This window comes from Balaenoptera ricei, chromosome 1 (genome assembly GCF_028023285.1).
Source record: "Balaenoptera ricei isolate mBalRic1 chromosome 1, mBalRic1.hap2, whole genome shotgun sequence".
Taxonomy (NCBI): Eukaryota; Metazoa; Chordata; class Mammalia; order Artiodactyla; family Balaenopteridae; genus Balaenoptera; species Balaenoptera ricei.
This window is the reverse complement of record NC_082639.1, coordinates 10390012-10405360: the sequence shown is the minus strand read 5'-3', so window position 1 is coordinate 10405360 and position 15349 is coordinate 10390012. Positions and strand designations below refer to the sequence as shown.

Sequence of the window (15349 nt, the reverse complement as noted above, 5' to 3'; positions counted from 1 at the left end):
CCCGTCCCCAGCACCGCTCTGCTCTTGTCTCTCACCGGGCACAGGTGGCCTGCCAGTTCCAACAGGATCTGCGAAGCTCCTGGGAGGAGTCCATTTCCGGAGCGGGCCTCCCCTCTCCCAGCAGTGACCAAGGGCCAGGCGCAGGCTGATGCTCAAAGAAATCACCAGAGATGCTGCTTAATGCGAACTCGAGACCCCAGGGCCGCCCCCCTGACTCGGGGGTCTGGCTGAGGCTGGGGATGCTTATTTTCAGTCCCTGCCGTGACCATCGTTCTCAGCATCTGCGGCATTCATCTTGGTGGGACATGCAGAACTTGTTGCTAATGCAGGAGGTCCAGACCACCACCCCCCCTCCTCTGGGGATTCTGATTCAGCGGATGTGTGGGTGGAGGCAGAGAGTCTCTTGTTTAACCATCAGCCAGGTGATCCCGGAGGTATGTTAATTTACCTTAAGGAGACACAGTGGTAGCTGATTTATACCCATTAGAACACAGGAAGGCGGGTACAGTGATCGTACCCTCGTACAACAAACGAGGAACCAAGCTGAGTTCAGTGACCAGCCCAAGGCCACATGGCCGGTACAGAACAGAGCTGAGATTTAACCCAGGCCTGGGGACCTCTGAGCCTGTGCTTCTAAACCCATACTTCCTATGGCCACGCATTGGGGGTGGAGCGAAAGTCCAACAGCTCATTGCTGTGTTCTCGGGGCTGGGGACTGACCTCCCTAGTGACTTTCCACCTGCAGGTGGCTCGAAGTGCTGGGAGAACAATAGGACAGCAGTGGAAGGAGCACTGAGGGACTGGGGTGGGAGACTGGGAAATAGTGAACCTTGAGCCTGAAAGGCCTGCGTCCAGTTCCTGACCCACATCTGCCAGCTGTGTGACCCTGGACAAATAGCTTAACGTGTCTGAGCCTCCGTTTCTTCATCTGTGAACTGGCTATCGAGGTACCATGTGGTTGGGCTGCTGTGACAGGAGAGGGATAGTGCAGGGCATGTGTGGCACGTGGCAGTGCTCAGTAAACGGTGCCTGTGGGTGACAGCCCTGTGCCTGGATTCGGAGGCTGGCTCAGGTCCCAGCTGACACTGAACAGGTGTGACCTGGGTGAGTTGCCTGCTCTCAGAGCGCCACCTGGTAGAAGAGACAGTAGACCTGCCCAGTCCACCTCAAGGCTTATTAGAAGAATGAGATGGAATTATGTGTGTGAGGGTATCTGATGGAGCTGAAAAGTAGTCCATTAATGGACACTGTTATTTTAATTCTAGGCTACTTGCAATAACTAAGAAACCTTCATGAATCTTTCTAAAGCCCAATGTGGAGATCAGGTGAGGAGAACTGTCAGGGTCTGCAACAGGCCTCCTCCTCCAGGAAGCCCTCCCTAATGCCCCAGGTTGGTGAGGGGTCCCACCTCTATGCCATCAAATCACCCAAGGCTGAGCTCTGTACCAGCCCCTTTCATTTCCCGGAACGGCCTCCTTCCTTCTCTACTTTCCCGCCCCTCCCCCACTACCACTCCCTCCATAGCCAGGCCTGTGGGAAATTCATCTCTGCAGGCCCAGACCAGAGGTCAGCCAAGGTGGAAGAGCCTGATGTTTGGATTTCACCTCACTGGGAGGTTCCACAATGTTTGCTTTCTAGGTAAATTTCCTCCAGAGAGGGGAAAAGTCCTGTGTGAGGGTTACTTTGTGTCAACTTGAGCACACCATGGCAAGCCCAGATTAAACACTGTTTCTGGGTGTGTCTGTGAGGGTGTTTCCGGGTGAGATTAGCATTAAGTAGGTCACCCTCCGCCGTGTAAGTGGGTTTACGCAATCCATCGAGGGCCTCCTGAATAGGACAAAACGCAGCAGAGGAAAGAGAAATTCACCCTTCTGTCCTGACGCTGCTTGAACTGGGGTATCTCATCCCCTGCCCTTGGATTGGGATTCACACCGTCAGCTTCCCCTGGTTCTCAGGCTTTTGGACTCAGAATAAATTACACCACCAACTTTCCTGGGTCTCCTGCTTGTAGATGGCAGATCACGGGACTTCTCAGCCTCCCTAATCTTGTGAGCCAATTCCTATAATTAATTAATATATCTATATCTATATATCTCCCATTCTGTTTCTCTAGAGAATTCTAATATGACATCTTATCACGTTTTTAGAGAAAGTGTTTAAGTGAAAAGGCAAAACTTTGTGCTCTTCCTCCTACCCCTCTGAAATATTTGGAAATGGGCAAAGACCACTTGGGGACCTCCTACCGTCTACCCACCCCAAACCCAAGAAAATGCTTATATCTCACCTTCCATCATAATTCACCTGTCCTCATCCCATCCTCAAGGGCCCTCATCCTCTCAAGGGCCTTTATCTAACTCTGCTAGGATGTGTGACCAGAAGGAGGGTTAGCTCTTCAAAAGAATTCATCTGTACTCACACCCACGAAGATGGCAAAAATTAAATAGACAATGACGAGTGCTGGGGAGAATGTGGAGAAATTGGAAACCTCGGATACTGCTGGTGGGAATGTAAAATAGTGCAGCCACTTTGGAAAATTCTGGCAGTTCCTCAGAATGTTAAATATAGATTTACCATGTGACCCACCAATTCCCTCCCAGCAATATACTAAAAAAAAAAAAGTATATCCACACAAAAACTTTTACAGGAATGTTCATGGCAGCATTCTTCTTAATATCCAAAAAGTGGAAAAAACCCAAAAATCCATCAACTGAAGAATGAATAAAATGTGGCATATCCAATACAATGGGATATTTGGCCGTAAACAGGAATGAAGTCCCGAGACATGCCACAACCTGGATGAACCTTGAAAACATTATGCAAAGTGAAAGAAGCTAGTCACAAAAGACCACATTTTGTATGATTCTATTTATATGAAATATCCAGAATAGGTCAATCTGCAGGGAGAGAAAGCAGATTTGTGGTTGCCGAGGGCTAAGGGCTTGGGCAGAAATAAGAAGTGACTGCTAACGGGTTTGGGGTTTCTTTTGGGGGTGATTGCAAATGTTCTAAAATTGACTGCTGCGGTGATGGTTGCACAACTCTGTGAATATTCTAAAAACCAATGATTTGTACACCTAAATGGGTAAATTGTCTGGTATGTGAATTCCATCTCAGTGAAGCTGTTTAAAGCAAAGAATATGTTTGCAATCATGGGAGGCCTTTCTAGTCTCAGCCAAATGGCTTAACTCACGGGCTGGCGGGTGAGGGAGGGGATGTGAAGGCAGGGTAAGCTTGCTCACCAGGTGGGGTATTTCCACAGGGGGCTTCCTGGGAACCTTAGGTTTCCCTCATCGTTGGAATGGAGCCTTCAAGGACCCCCAGCCCGCAGACACAGAAGTCACCAAAACCCAAGACACGAAACACAGGAACCAAAATGATCACTCCCACGCCTGTTCCTCGCAATCGCGCTTCACACTTTTATTGTTAATTTTCTTCACGTGTCCTCTTCTGCAGCCCAAACCCACGCTCGGAGACCATCACTGACCAGGAAACACAGCTTCTTTAAAAAAAACCACCCACCCCCCCCCCGTTTTCATGATTGGAACATTCGTGACAGTTTTCCTGACAGCCTGAGTGCTGGAGGCTGACCAGCACATTCACACGTGCAAAACATGAGCGTTCCCCAGGCCTCACAACGTTTTCCAGAACTCGCCACTGGCTGAAGGTGACTTTCCAAGCTTGGGCTTCGTGGACCTCCCTCGCTGCTGAAAGGAAAAACACCCTCCAGAACTGAGAGGTTGGGGTACAGTTCACGAGCGTCAACATTGAGGGGACAAAAATCGTCGTGTTAGGATAAGGAACAGCCACAGATTTTCATGCTTGTGAGGGTTAATTTTAGGAGCGGGCCAAAGGATTCCAGTTTGTGAGAATTTAAAACAAACCACGGTTTGTAGCTGGGTGGGAAATAGGAAAACTGTGACGTAGGGCAACGATCAGCATTTTTCTGCCCATGTGAGGCTCTCGTGAGACCTTCCTCCTGGACCGTTATCAGATCCCACACTGCAGCCAGTTGACCGATTCATTAAATAACACAAGTTATAAAACTTTAAAAATGGGGCATTTACAGTCAGGGACATAAATACATGCTTTTTAAAAGTGTCTACGTACATATTTACAGAGTTGCAAGATCAACCATAGTAGCCCTGAAAAAAAGTCCCTTTTTTTTTTGCATGACCACTCGTGAGTACTCTGAAGAGTTCCCTCCTTCCGCTTTGGGTTTGATGTATTATCACCATCCAACATGGGGCTGAGAAGACAGCGTCAAAGTGGTCTCAGACATCCTGTCTGGGAGTCTGCCCCAAAGGCACAAAACCCAAGACCCTCACTGAACTGGGTCCAAACTCCTAGCCCAGCTCACCCGTTTCTCCAAGACATGGACTGTTCCATCAGAGATGGGGCCAGCTCCATCGTTCCCTGGCAGGCGATGGATGACCTCCGGAAATCTCTTTTCTTCCCCCCTAGGCTTTTTAATCCTCCAGCTTATTTTTCATTTCCCAATTTCTGTTTCTTTGTTTCCCTTTTCAGCCAATTTGAGAAGCTCAGACCCTAAAGGTGTTGATGGTCCCACCAAGGGAGGCAGAGAAGCGCACGGGAGAGCTCCCGGCACCGCCCTTACAGCATCCTGTCCCCTGCCTCTCCCACGGGAGGAGCCGATCTATAAACGGAGACGAGGACCTTCTCCTGGACGCACAGGGCCTGACTGATGAGAATGACAAATCTGGAAACAACGCGAGAGCCAGCGGCTCAGATTGCTCAGGCAAAGAAGGAAGTCTTCCAAGTGCGAGGGCCAAGGGGGATGATCAGCAAGGCTCCGAAGTGTCTACGCACTACGGATTCCCAGAGACATTGGGGGCAAGGGAAGGCAGGGGCGGGGCTGGCTGGAAGGGGAACTTGGCCTCTTCCTGAAGGCCTTCCCTGGACGGGGCTGGAGCTGACCCCTGGGCCAGACCCAAGTCCCCGCCGTGGCAAAAGACAACTGGAGAAGCAAAAAGCAGGATCAAGGAGCTCTCGGAAAATTGCATAGTAGGAGGGGCCCCAACCCAACAGGAAAGCTGAGCTGCAGAACGCAGGCCGGGGGCCACACCCAGGTGTCATCCACGGCGTGCAATCAGCTGCCTTCCTGCCTCCCTGGGGTTCGGGACCCTCATCTGAAGACCACAGGCGCACGCACACGTGCGCGCACGCACACACACACACACACACACACGCACTCTCTCTCTCTTGCAGGCTCATGGATCTGGAATAGGTCGGTACTCCCTGGAGGCCACAAGGCCAGTCCCTTTGGCTTCACTGATTCCAGGTCACTTCAGGTGCTGAGGAGAAAAAGAAAAGAAAAATAATAATGAAGGCTACATATTCGGGGCCTACCCTGGGCTCTTCAACCATGATCCCTCTACTTAATTTTTCTAGTTAAACTATTTTTGGAAGTATACCACACGTACGGAAGAGTACAGCTTGATGAACTGTTAGTGAACACTGTGTAACCAACACCCAGATGGAGAAACAATTCGACCAATTGTCAGCGCCACCCAGGCCCCCTTCTAGGATACCCACCAACCCTCACCGCGCCCGCCTGCCAGGATAACCACTCTGCCAACCTCTATCACCATAGATTGATTTTACCCATTTTTTGACTTACATAAATGGAATCAATCAATACATATCCTTTTGTGTCTGGCTTCTTCTGCATAATGTGTTTGTGAGATGCACCCATTTCGAGCATGTAGTTGTAGTTCTTTCTGTTTCTCTGTTACAGGATTCTAGCGCATGGTCAGGCAGCTTCCATCTGCCTAGTCCCCTGCCCGTGCACAATTGGGTAGTTTCTAGTTTGGGGCCATCATGAGTAATGCCGCTAGAATGTTCTTATGTATGTCTAGAAGACGCACACAGTGCCCACGTGTACGTATTTATGCCGAGTGGAAACTCTAGGCAGTAGGGTATGCATATATAACATATGAACATGTGGTGCACACGTGTATGCATTTCTGCTGAGTGTATCCCTGGCACCGTAACTGTTGGGCCCTGGGGAATGCATAGGTGCAGCTTCAGTAGATACTGCCAGACAGTTTTCCAAAGTAATTACACTATCACTTCGTTTCATGCTAATACTCAAAATGACCCTTGTGGCAGGTGACACAGATCCCCATTTCAAATGGAAGAGACAGAGGCCCAGAGAGGAGAAGTAACTTTTACAAGGTCAGGCTGATGACCAGCAGTAGAGGTGGGACTTGAACCCAGGTCAAGCCCCCTCCAGAGCCCGTGTGTGCTCTCTGTTCTGAGGGAGTGGCTTAGCTCACATGCTTCCTCCAAGGAAACCCCTGTCACAGTAGCTGGCACACAGCCAGGCACATGAGTGACTGTTTAATGACATCTGCTGCACTGGGTTGAATATGAGCCTGGAATTGCGCTGGGCCAAGTTCAGGGGCTCAGTTCTCTCACCCAGTGGACCTGGTCATCATTACTATTACTACTACCACTAACATCTGCTATTACTATTACTACTACTACTACTACTATCTACTCTTATTATTACTACAACTGCTACTAATATAATAATTCAGTGAGAATAATAATAATAGCAGAGCTGATCTATGGAAGAGTTATTCAATACCACATACCAGGCACTTTCCTAAGTGCTTCTCATGTACAGTAAGTCCCCTACATACAAACGAGTTCCGTTCCAAGAGCGAGTTCGTAAGTCCAATTTGTTCCTAAGTCCAACAAAGTTAGCCTCGGTACCCAATTAACACAATCGGCTATATAGTACTGTACTGTAATAGGTTGATAATACTTTTCACACAAATAATACATAAAAAGCAAACACACACAAAAAATAAAACATTTTTAATCTCACAGTACAGGACCTTGGAAAGTACAATAGTACAGTACAACAGCTGGCATTACAGGGGCTGGCATCAAGTGAACAGGCAAGAGTTACTGATTGGAGGAGGGAGAGGAGGTGGGAGATGGTAGAGCTGAAAGATCGTCAGCAATAGAAGTACTACTGTACTCTATAAGGTACTGTACAGTAAAGTACACAAAAGCACGGCCACTTGTAGAGGATGCACGCACGTGACAATGTATGCCAGACACGTGAACTAACTTACGTGACTGGACATGCGAACGCACGTTCCCATCTTTGAAAGTTCGCAACGTGAAGGTTCCCATGTAGGGGACTTCCTGTATGTACTAACCTACGCAATCTTGACCATATTCCCGTGAGAGACGTACAGTCATCCCTCACTATCCACAGGGGGACTGGTTTCAGGACCCCCGTGGATACCAAAATCCACAGATGCTCAAGTCCTTTATATAAAGTGGTATAGTACGGTATTATTATTATTATTTACCCACTTTACAGATGGACGAATTGAAACACAGAGAAGTGAAGTACCCGCCAGGATTACTGGAGCCGGGATTCAACTCTAGAAAGTGTGCTCTTAACCACTACACTATGTCAGTTCCAACCCCCCCAAGACCTCTTGATGGGGCTGGAAAGAGCTGCTTGCCGCGGAGCAGGGTGCCTTTGAGAGAGGGAGGCCTGCATGTGCCCCGCCCACCTGAGCAGGAGCAGCTGGAGGAGAAGGACATAGAGACAGGGCCCAGCGTGGAGCGTGCTGCATTCCCCTGGTTTGGTGTGGCCAATATATGTGAGTTTCCTATGGGTCACTGGGTGAGATCCAAAAAAGAAGCCATCTTGCCAGCCCCCCACCCGAGAGGCAGCCCTCCAAGAAGGAGACCCCAGCAGCAGGCGCTGTGGCTGGACCACTGGGACCGGAGCTGAGGGGAGGTTGGCAGAGGCTGAGCCAGAGGGGAGCTCTCCTATCTCGGAGACCCTCCACCCACCCCACTCCTGGGACCCTGTGGGAGGGCCAGCACCGGGAAGCCTGCCCCAAGGCCGGCCAGTCTTAGCCAAAGGAGCAGTGACAGCCAAGAGGAGGATCATGGCAGCGGCCAGACAACTGAGAGGTGCCAGTCCCTGCCCTGGACCTCCCCTCCTAGACCCTAGGGCAAAAGTCCAGCTGGCCTCTTAGGATGGGAAAGAGACAGAGGCAAAATAGGATGTGCAATGGGAGTCTCAGGCTGGACTAGGCAACGTGGCACTTTGTTGTACCTAAAAGTGAACAGAGAGCTCTGGGCTTTGCCTGAGACGTCATGAGAGCACAGAAAAGGGAGGCAGTGGAAGGCAGGTGCTGGAGAAAAGCCAAGCTCCTCTGTGTTGGTCCCTCCCTTGGGTCATACTGTCCAGTAAGGTGGCCACAGAGCCTCTACCCCGGCAAGGGCAGCAGGATGAACAGCAGTCCTGGGTGTTTTGAGGATGTCATCTTTTCCTCAGAACAAACCCCAGAGCATGTACAGTGGGCACAGACCACTTAAAATCCATCATCCATCTGGGCGTCAAAAAGCTGATCCCAGGGCTGTCACTTGCCCCTCTGTGTTTCAGTTTCTTTCTCTGTAAAGTGAGGGTATCCACCTACACATCCCTTCCCGTGCTAAAATCCTTTGCCATGGCATCTCAAAACATCATTTTGGAACTGTGTTAAACAGTGCTGTGGACTGAATTGTGTTCCCCACCACAATTGTACTCTAACCCCCAAAATGATAGTGTTTGGAGATAGGGCCTTTGGGAAGTGATTGGGCTTAAATGAGTCATGCGGGTGAGGCCCTCATGATGGGATTAGTGCCCTTATAAGAAAAGACACCAGAGCCTCCTCCCTTTGCCATGTGAGGACACAGCTAGAAGGCAGCATCCGCAAGCCAGGAAGAGAGCTCTCACCAGAACCCCACAATGCTGGCACGCCGATCTTGACCTTCCAGCCTCCAGAACCATAAGAAGTAAATGTCTGTTGTTTAAACCCCCCAGTCTGTGGTATGTTACTACGGCAGCCCAAGCAGACTAAGACAAATAGTATAAGACGTTTAAAAAAAAAAAAGAAAAAAAGTCATTTTTTACAATAATAAGTAGCACATACTTATTATACATACAAATTTTAAAATTAGGGAAAAAGTTAAATAAAATTTTAAGGAGCAATTTTCAGTCACTTTGAAAGTAAACTGTTGAGTTCTGAACATTCACTGTTGGTGAGTGAACAGAAGCTGTGAGCTGCAGATACACATGAAATTGGGCCTCCATTCATCTGAGCACCCAACTTGGGAAGCTGCGCACATTTGAAACTAAGGGAAAAGAATTCATCTAGGGTCGAGCACGGGCCCCAGGGGAGGGCCTGAATATGCAAGGCATGCTTACGGCTGAGACTGCAGTGGCCGACAGAAACACCCCGGTCTGGGCAGGAATCAGTCCAGCTGCACCCGCCTCTCCCACAGGCTGCAAAGAACACCTGCTCTGAGCTGGAAGCCACACCCCGCCAGCCCATCAGCATGAAAGTCCACGCATCTGCCAAAGGGATGATCCCAGGACACGCACGGGACCCAGAGTGGGGAACTGCACATCCTGGCTCTGCCTGCCACTCTCCAGAAGACTCTAGCCAAGCCTCCTCTCCGGGGCCCAATTCTTCCAGCTGTAAAGTGGGAGGGGGGATGGTCTCCTGGGCCGTCCAGTCCTGAGTACTGCAGCATCCATGGCAACGTTGCTCCACTGCACCCGGGACTTGGGCTTACCTCCCCCCTCAGGACCTGGTGCCCAAGAGGTGGGCTCAGTGCCAGCTGCACAGCACAAACTCTCTGGGGAAAGTGGGTTTTATTTCCACTCCCCTCCTGAACGAACCCCCAGAGAAATAAGGCCAATCCCAGAAACTCCGCCTGCTGCGGGGAGAGAGGAGTGAGCGAGCCATCAGGGAGAGGAGAGGTGGGAGGGAGGAAGGCACAGCACAAAAGGCCCCAGAGCTTCGGAATTCAGCCCATCTTGCCTTAAACAGCTGTGTTCTTATTCCAAGTGACCTTGGCCGTGTTAAGCAGGCATCCATCCCCGAATTTGAGTGTGTCCCAGAGCCACGGGGCCACCTGCTAATGCAGATTCTCAGGCCCTGCTCACCAGCATGCTCGTTTAGTGAATTGGAGTGGGATCCTGGGGTCTGTATTTTTAACCGGTGCCCCAATCATGCTTGAGATGCTGGTCTCAGGGACACAATGAAAAAAGACATGCCATGTCACCAGCAGGGAAACCCAAGCCTGCTCAAGGTCACTGGCAAAGCCCGACCCCGCAAGAGGAAAAGTCCAGCATCCATGAATGAATTCAGGTTTCATCATCAGAAAATCTGGAAGGAGACTTCTAGTTCAACATAAATCTAAGTTTTATACTTTATGAATTAGTATTACTTCCACTTTCAAATACACTGTGGGAATAGGGACTCCATAACCTTTTCTGGTCTTAAAGCCGCTGAAGGTCTCACTCAGTTAGGTGCTGAGTATTATTATCATTATTATTATTACAATAACGATCGCTAATACTTAGACTTACCTGGTGCTTATCTGTGCCAAGCACTGTTCTAAGTGCTTTCATACGTTTGACACTTGTAATTCTCACAATCCTATGAAGTAGATACTACTGTCATCCCCATGTTATAGATGGGAAAACTGAGACTCAGAGAGACAGAGTAACTTGCTGAGGTCCTCCAGCCCGTAAGAGGCAGAGCTGGGATTTGAACCAGATGGTCCAGGGTCCACACTCTCAGCCACTATATACCCTCCCTGCAGGAAGGCCCCCTGCCCCACCTAGCACACCAGGGGTGCTCCACAAGCCATCATGCCCACCCCCTTCTCTCCTGCCAGCCCACCCCCAAACCCAAGCCCTGCCCCTCGGCCCCCAGAGCCTCCGGAGGCTGCTCCACCCTCCGCGTACCTGTCAAGGAGCAGGCGAAGCATCTACTCTTTGAAGAGGGATCCCTGGATCTGGGCTGCAGCTGTGGCCTTGACATTCCTACACTGCCTGGTGATGTACGGGGCAGCTGGCGGAGGACATCGAGATGCCAGGCGGAGACTGTAGCTGTGCGGGGAGAGGAATAACACACAGCATCACCAGGAGCCCAGCCCGGTGGGTGCCCAGACAGCACCTGGGAGGTCTCGTGCTGGCACCGCCTCTCCAGGCACCTTGAAGACAATGGGACTCGAGCTTTAACAACCGGAGTGAGCGCCGCCATGCTCCGCCCACCCCCTTCCCTCCACTCGGAGGTGATGGGCTGGCAGAAGCGTCCACAAGCATGGTTCTGAGACACTGCACCGGGCAGGCCCACCCTGAGGACCCCCACTGGATGGGCAGGGGAGCCAGGAATGGACACTGCTGTGTGGACGGCAGCTTCACCGTTTCCCCGCCTGCCTCCCCGGGCACTATGCTCCCCGCAAAACATCTGGGGAGGTTCTGGTACCAAGTTACAACCATCGCCTACAGAAGGAAGAGGAAGTAGGTCCGGGTCCCCTCCAGGCCGGAACTCTGCACCTGGCACCTGTTCCGGCCTCACTGTGCGGAGAACTTTTGTGTCAGGGATCTCAGAGGGGGTATAAATCTGGATCCCTTGACCTGGTTTGGTCCTATTTGCTACTACAGCCCATTAAACTGTATTTCTTTTTCAGGAAAGCATTAAATTTTTTTTAAAGATAGACAACCCAGACCATTATTCCTACCCTTCCTGCATCCAGCTAAGTTGTACTCACCTTCCAGATCCTAGCTGGAATATCACCTCCTCCAGGAAGACTTCCTTCTCTAACTCCTGGATGAGGTGTCCCTCTTGTGGGCTCCCACGGCCCCCCATGCTTGCCCATCACAGCCCTTGTTATATTGAATCACAATCAACAGAATCGTGCATCTGCCTCCCTCAGGAGCTGTGAGATCTCAAGGTCAGGGCCCTTGTCTTGTTCGCTGCTGCATCCCCGGCTTAGCATCACAAAAATAAATATTTGTTGAATAAGAACAACACATGTGGTGCCCAGAACTGTGCTAAATATTTTACGTATATCAACTTTCTTACTCTTCCTACACGATGGGTTCTCTGTTAGCCCTAATTTACAGACGGGGAAACAGAGACACAGAGTGGTCAAGTAACTTGTCCTGGGTCCCAAGTCTGCCTCTCTAGGTAGAAGAATGGAAGTGAGGTGGGCGGGAACCTCGCCTGCTCCAGGGAGGGAGCAAGAGCTGGGAACGGGGTCCGTCTCAAAGCTGAAACATCAGGGTTTCAATTAGTGGTTCTCAACCAGGGCATGGATTTGGCAATATCTGGAGACATCTGGGGTTGTCACATCTGAGGGGAGGGATGCCGCTACCCGGCACCTGGTGGGCAGGGCCAGGGATGCTACTAAGCATCTTAAAATGCACAGGACGCCCCCATGACGACTGATCCGCCCAGATGTTAACAGTGCCACAGCTGACAAGGTAGCTCTCACACATACCTACGAGAGTAGACGAATGTATAAACAGAACAACAAAGAAGGTGCCAGAGGGAAGATTTCTGTTCTCTCCACAGATGAGATCCCCTCTGAGGTCCTGGCTCTCAGTCATGGCTGAGGACTGCCCTTGCTTGAATTCCTCCCCTACACTGTGCGGATCAGTCCGGAGCGAGATTCAAGGTGGCAAACTGAGACCCAAAGCTCAGCGGCAAGCTTGTGCCCCGGATGGACCAGAAGACCCATGAGGTGGCCTGCAGGGGGCACCTCAAGGTGAGCACGACGACGACCCCTCGGCCAGCCCACCCAACGCTGGGAGGGGACAGTCAGCTGCCAGGTTGCCTGGAAACACGGACGACCTGCACACCTTGTCCGGCTGAGGAATAAGGGACAGTCCTGGCACGTGGCAGGTCCCCCTACACTGTCCCCTCTCTGGGACAATGTCTCCAGCAGGGTGTAGCAGCTTTGGGGACGAACGGGCTGGCATCCTCAATTTCCAGTTCATTCCTCTCACCATCATCACACATCTATTAAACATTCAAAAACCTAATCAGTCAAACAAAGACAACACCGTGGACCTCCCAGCGCTCTCCAGCTGCCAGGCATCTCTGCTCCCCTCTGCTCCGTTCCACCCTCCGGCTCCTGTGGCCGCACAGCCATCTCTACTCGGGAGCAGGCTTTCTCCCCAGTCTTAGTCGTCCACCTGGGTAGAGCGCTAATGGTCAGGGGCAAGGCCCCCGAAGGCAGGTGCCTCTCGCCACCCCTCACACACTGCCTGGCCCCACGGAGGACAACACAACAGCCACTGTGATTCCCAAGTGCTCTGTCTGCTGTTATCTCCGGAGTCTACCAGCAGTCCAGGAGGTAGGAGGAACAAGCGCTTTTATACCCATTTCACGGATGAGGAAACTGAGGCTCAGACAGATGGAGACTTTCCTGGGGGAGCAGAGCCCAGGTCTTTCAGCTCCATGGGCCACAATTTTGGAGGAGACCCCAAGTCACCACCTGGGTGTTTCCTTTAGGGACTAGGGTGGTGATGTAAAGCAGGACAGTCTCCTTCCCGATTGTGAAAACCTTTCTCTGGTCGGAGGACTTTGAGAGCCCAGCAGCTGTCTGAAGCTGAGAGGTGAGGTGCTAAGAAACCAGATATTCTCCAATCCTCAGCACAGTTACGCTTAACCCACGAGCACCTTGTGATTCTTGGTTCCCACTCACTGGCTGTGTGACCTTGGCAAGCCATGGACCCTCTCTGAGCTACAGTTTCACCACCCACAAAACGGGAAGAGCAATTTTATTTCATAGGGTTATTATGACGATCAAGTCCAACTTCAACTCGCACGGTGTTTTGATTGTGGCCGCTGTGGGGATGGGCCGCAGTCATAACCCCCGAGGAGGCAGCACAGCCGTCGGAGACCTGAGTGCGAGTTCCCATCCTCATATTCACTGGCTGTGTGACCCCCAGAAGGTCCTCCCTGCCTCCCGGCCTCCAAACCTCAGCCTCCTCATCTGTAAAATGGACACAATCCCTGCAGCCTGCTGATGCAGAGTGGGGCTAGGAAGAGCCCCGGGGGACCAGGATACGAGGGCCCTTTGCCTTCTGAGAAGAATTCGGCACAAGGGGGATATTTCTGGAGGTGTGAGGGCAGGGGCCACCAGCGCAGGAGACCCACCAGCGCCCTGCTGGCTCTGTCCGCCTTCCTCCCTCTCTTCTGCCGCCTGGTCTGGTCTCCTGCAAGGCCCCCTCCCCATCTCCCCGCTGGCTCCCCTCCCATCTGTTCCCCTTCCCTAAGGTACAGCAGGGTGTGACATGTCCCTGCTGAAACTCAACCCCAGGCTCCTGGTGGGGACCGAGCTCTTCCACACACGGCCCGGCCCTGCCGACCTCCCAGCCCTCTCGCTCCTTCAGCTCCTGTCTCCCCAGCTCCGCAGGGCTTCCTTCAGCACATGCACGTGGAGCTCTCCTCCCCGTGGCCTCCAGCCCCGGCTACTCACTAGAGTCCGCTGGGGAGGCCCGGGCTGCTGCCGGACCTGTGACGTCAGAACCTCTGGGGTGGCGTCGGGCATTAGCATCTTTAAGCTCCGCAGCGGTTCCAACGTGGGACCAGGGCTGGGAACCAGTGCTCTGCAGATGCTCCCGGGGCCGCCCCACTGACCTCTCAGCACACACCCCTGCCCCCTCCACGGGCGGTTCCACGTTATCTACATGATTGCACGGTGCATGTGAGGCCAAGGAACCGAGCTGGGTCTGCTCGTCACAGCAGCCTTAACACCTAATTTTGAAGGCGTGGACAGCAAACCCCCAAAATGTAATGAATGAAGAGGTGAGTGATCCTAGATTCCAGACATCCCCACTTCACAGGCTTCTCAGTCACGGAAATCTGCGCCCATTCAGTGCAGGGGCCAGAACACGGGCTGAGTGGGCCCCCTCGAGCATCCTTCCTCACAGCCCGGTAAAATGGATTACACTCATGATCCTGAATCCAAGGCATCGAGAAAGGGCTGGACAGTCACTTCTTCTCTGTCAGAAACCCTCCAGAGTCTGAAGGCACTGAAAGGCAGGGCTGTTCCATTCCTGACCCTTGAGGGTGTCATTTAGTTTCCTCCGGTCCCTTCCTGCGGACCCTGCCCTGAAGGGTCCCCACCATAGTCACGGGGCTCCACCCTCCCCAAGTTCTTGCTCCAGGGCCTCCTCTCAGCAAGCCTCCCTCCCACCTGCCCTATTTGACACTGCAAACACCCTGCCCTGAAACTCCAGCCTCTAGTCCATTTTTCTGTCGTTCTTGTATTTACTGCACCAACACACTCCGTGTCTATCTGGCTGTTTGTTTCCTGGCTCCATTGGAGGTGTTTTGTCCCTGACGTCCCCCGCACCTAGACCCGTGGCTGGCACACAGTAGGGAGCCTTTCATTATTTGCTGGATGGATGGCGTGTCCACTACCTGCCAGGTGCTTTGCCAAGGAAGCTTTGGTGAATGACACTCACAGAGGTCGTTACCTTTCGCAGTCTGCGTGTGAC

At 51.9% G+C, this 15349-nt stretch overlaps 1 protein-coding gene across 6 annotated transcripts in view; it reads right to left on the bottom strand.

Annotated features, from left to right (window-relative positions):
* Positions 1–3392: 3392 nt before the first annotated feature.
* PRDM2 (PR/SET domain 2) overlaps positions 3393–15349 on the bottom strand; it is a 119293-nt gene continuing 107336 nt past the window's right edge. For all 6 annotated transcript variants that reach the window (XM_059913689.1, XM_059913752.1, XM_059913732.1 and 3 more), the window contains 2 exons: positions 10799–10942; positions 3393–5312 (listed from right to left, as the gene is read on the bottom strand). In XM_059913689.1, the coding sequence (XP_059769672.1) occupies positions 10822–10942 (121 nt within the window). In that variant the 3' untranslated portion in view covers positions 3393–5312; positions 10799–10821. The remainder of the gene's footprint in view (positions 5313–10798; positions 10943–15349) is intronic.